Here is a 1,795-nt window from a genome sequence, read left to right as displayed (position 1 = left end):
CGGGTGACGCCCCCGGCCCGGGCGCCCGTCGCCGCGACTCACCTGACGTGGACGCCGGGCGGCGTGCAGCCTGTGGGGGGCGCCGGGAGGGGCGGCGGCAGGGGAAGTGGGGGGGGGGTGACGGAAGTAGGGGCCTGCGTCGCTGAGGCCGACCGCGCAGCAGGCGGCTCCCTCTGATGGTGCAGGCCGAGACGCTCGCGGTTTAATTAGGCACGCACGCAACGTTTCGGCTTGCGAATCGGGTCTGGGCGTGCTCCGCCTCTCGGCTGCAAGTCGGCCCTGGGAAGGTGCCGGGCAGCCGCGCGCCACACCCCCCGTGCAGCCGCGCGTGCCCCCCTAGCAAAGGCCTGCCCACGGGTTCAACAACCCATTGAGAGATCACCTGGCGGGTAAAGGATCCACTTTTTGGCGCCGGTGATAACTGCCGCGGCGGCAGGAGAGGCGCGCGGGGCGATGGGTAGGCCGGCGTTGGGTGGAAGGCAAGGAGGCGTCAGGTGGGGGCAGGGGGGATGCTGACGCGGCGCCGGCGACGTGGTGGCACAAGCAATGCCAGACAACAGGTGGAGACGTTGGTTGCCTTCAAGTGAAAAAGGGGGGCATGATGCCAACACAAACACACACACACACACACACACACAAACATGTGTGTGTGTGTGTGTGTGCGTGCGCATGTGTGTGCATGTGTGCGTGTGTGTGCGTGTGTGTGCCCCTCTCCCAGCCCCTCCCGTCCGCCACCCCCTCACCTGCGTTCCAGGCGCTCGTGGCGTTGGGGTCCACGTGGAATGAGCTGCCGCTGCGCCGCGGCCCTATGATGAGCCAGCGGTAGTCGGGGCGCCCCTCCTCTCCTAAGAGCTCAAAGAGGTCATCAGAGAAATAGGAAGGTACCGAGTAGTCGCGCGCCAGCTGGGGGGCGGCGAGGGCGAAGGCCTGGGGACGATGGTGTGTGTGCGTGGTGTCTGTGTGTGTGTGTAGTGCGCGTGCGTGCGTGCGTGCGTGCGTGCGTGTGTGTGTGTGTGTGTGTGTGTGTGTGTGCGCGCACGCGCGTGCGCGCGTGTGTGTGTGTGTGTGTGTGCGTGTGTATGTGTGTGTGTGTGTGTGTGTGCGTGCGCACGCGTACAGAGGTGCATTGCCCAGCCACATCATCATACGTCCCGCCACCAGGAACAACATCGGCCGTCAGCGGCACGCAACGGGGTGGCGAGGAGGAGGAATCGCCCGTGGGCAGCTGCAGCCCCCGACCCCCACTCACCTTGTCGAACATGTAGAGCGGCATCTCATCCGTGTTGTTGTCTGCATAAGCCAAGTACGGCGCCAGCCGCATCGCCGCGTTGCCCACAATCACCTGGTCCCGTTCCCAGTTGGAGCGATTTGGTTGCTCAGACGGGGTTGAGCGGGGAGCGGCCGGCGCTGCGTTGGTGCATCTAGCACAGGGGCCGGCGCCAGCGCGCAAGGCTGGGCAACAGCGGGCCCTGAGACTGGCGGCGGGGCCGGCCGGAGGCGACAGGGAAGAGATGAGGGTGCCCCGCGGCGGGGCCCCCGGCGCGGATCCAAGGCGGCGAACTCGACGGGGACGGCGGCGGCGGCGGCGGCGGCGGCAGCGGCGGCGGTGACTGCGGCTTCGGCGCACCTCGCGACCGGCGAAGGCCTGCAGCAGGTGCTGCCGCGTCCACTTTTTCACGGCCGGCCAGCGGCCCGCGGCGTCGGTTATGATGACGGGGCGGTTGGGGGCCTCGTACCGCTCCCTGAACTCCTCGAGCGACAGGTCAGCGCGCCTGGCGGGCGGAAGGGGGAGGGG

General features: G+C 68.3%; 1 protein-coding gene across 1 annotated transcript in view; it reads right to left on the bottom strand.

Annotated features, from left to right (window-relative positions):
* Positions 1 to 38: 38 nt before the first annotated feature.
* MNEG_8720 (F-box protein) overlaps positions 39 to 1,795 on the bottom strand; it is a gene marked incomplete at both ends in the record, with an annotated part of 2,932 nt that continues 1,175 nt past the window's right edge. The window contains 5 exons of the mRNA XM_014042810.1: positions 39 to 70; positions 383 to 421; positions 744 to 927; positions 1,250 to 1,342; positions 1,628 to 1,772. Coding sequence (XP_013898264.1) covers positions 39 to 70; positions 383 to 421; positions 744 to 927; positions 1,250 to 1,342; positions 1,628 to 1,772 — 493 coding nt within the window. The remainder of the gene's footprint in view (positions 71 to 382; positions 422 to 743; positions 928 to 1,249; positions 1,343 to 1,627; positions 1,773 to 1,795) is intronic.

Source organism: Monoraphidium neglectum (assembly GCF_000611645.1).
Source record: "Monoraphidium neglectum strain SAG 48.87 unplaced genomic scaffold scaffold01688, whole genome shotgun sequence".
Taxonomy (NCBI): domain Eukaryota; kingdom Viridiplantae; phylum Chlorophyta; class Chlorophyceae; order Sphaeropleales; family Selenastraceae; genus Monoraphidium; species Monoraphidium neglectum.
The sequence above is the reverse complement of the archived record's forward strand: the minus strand, read 5'-3'. Positions and strand labels throughout refer to the sequence as shown.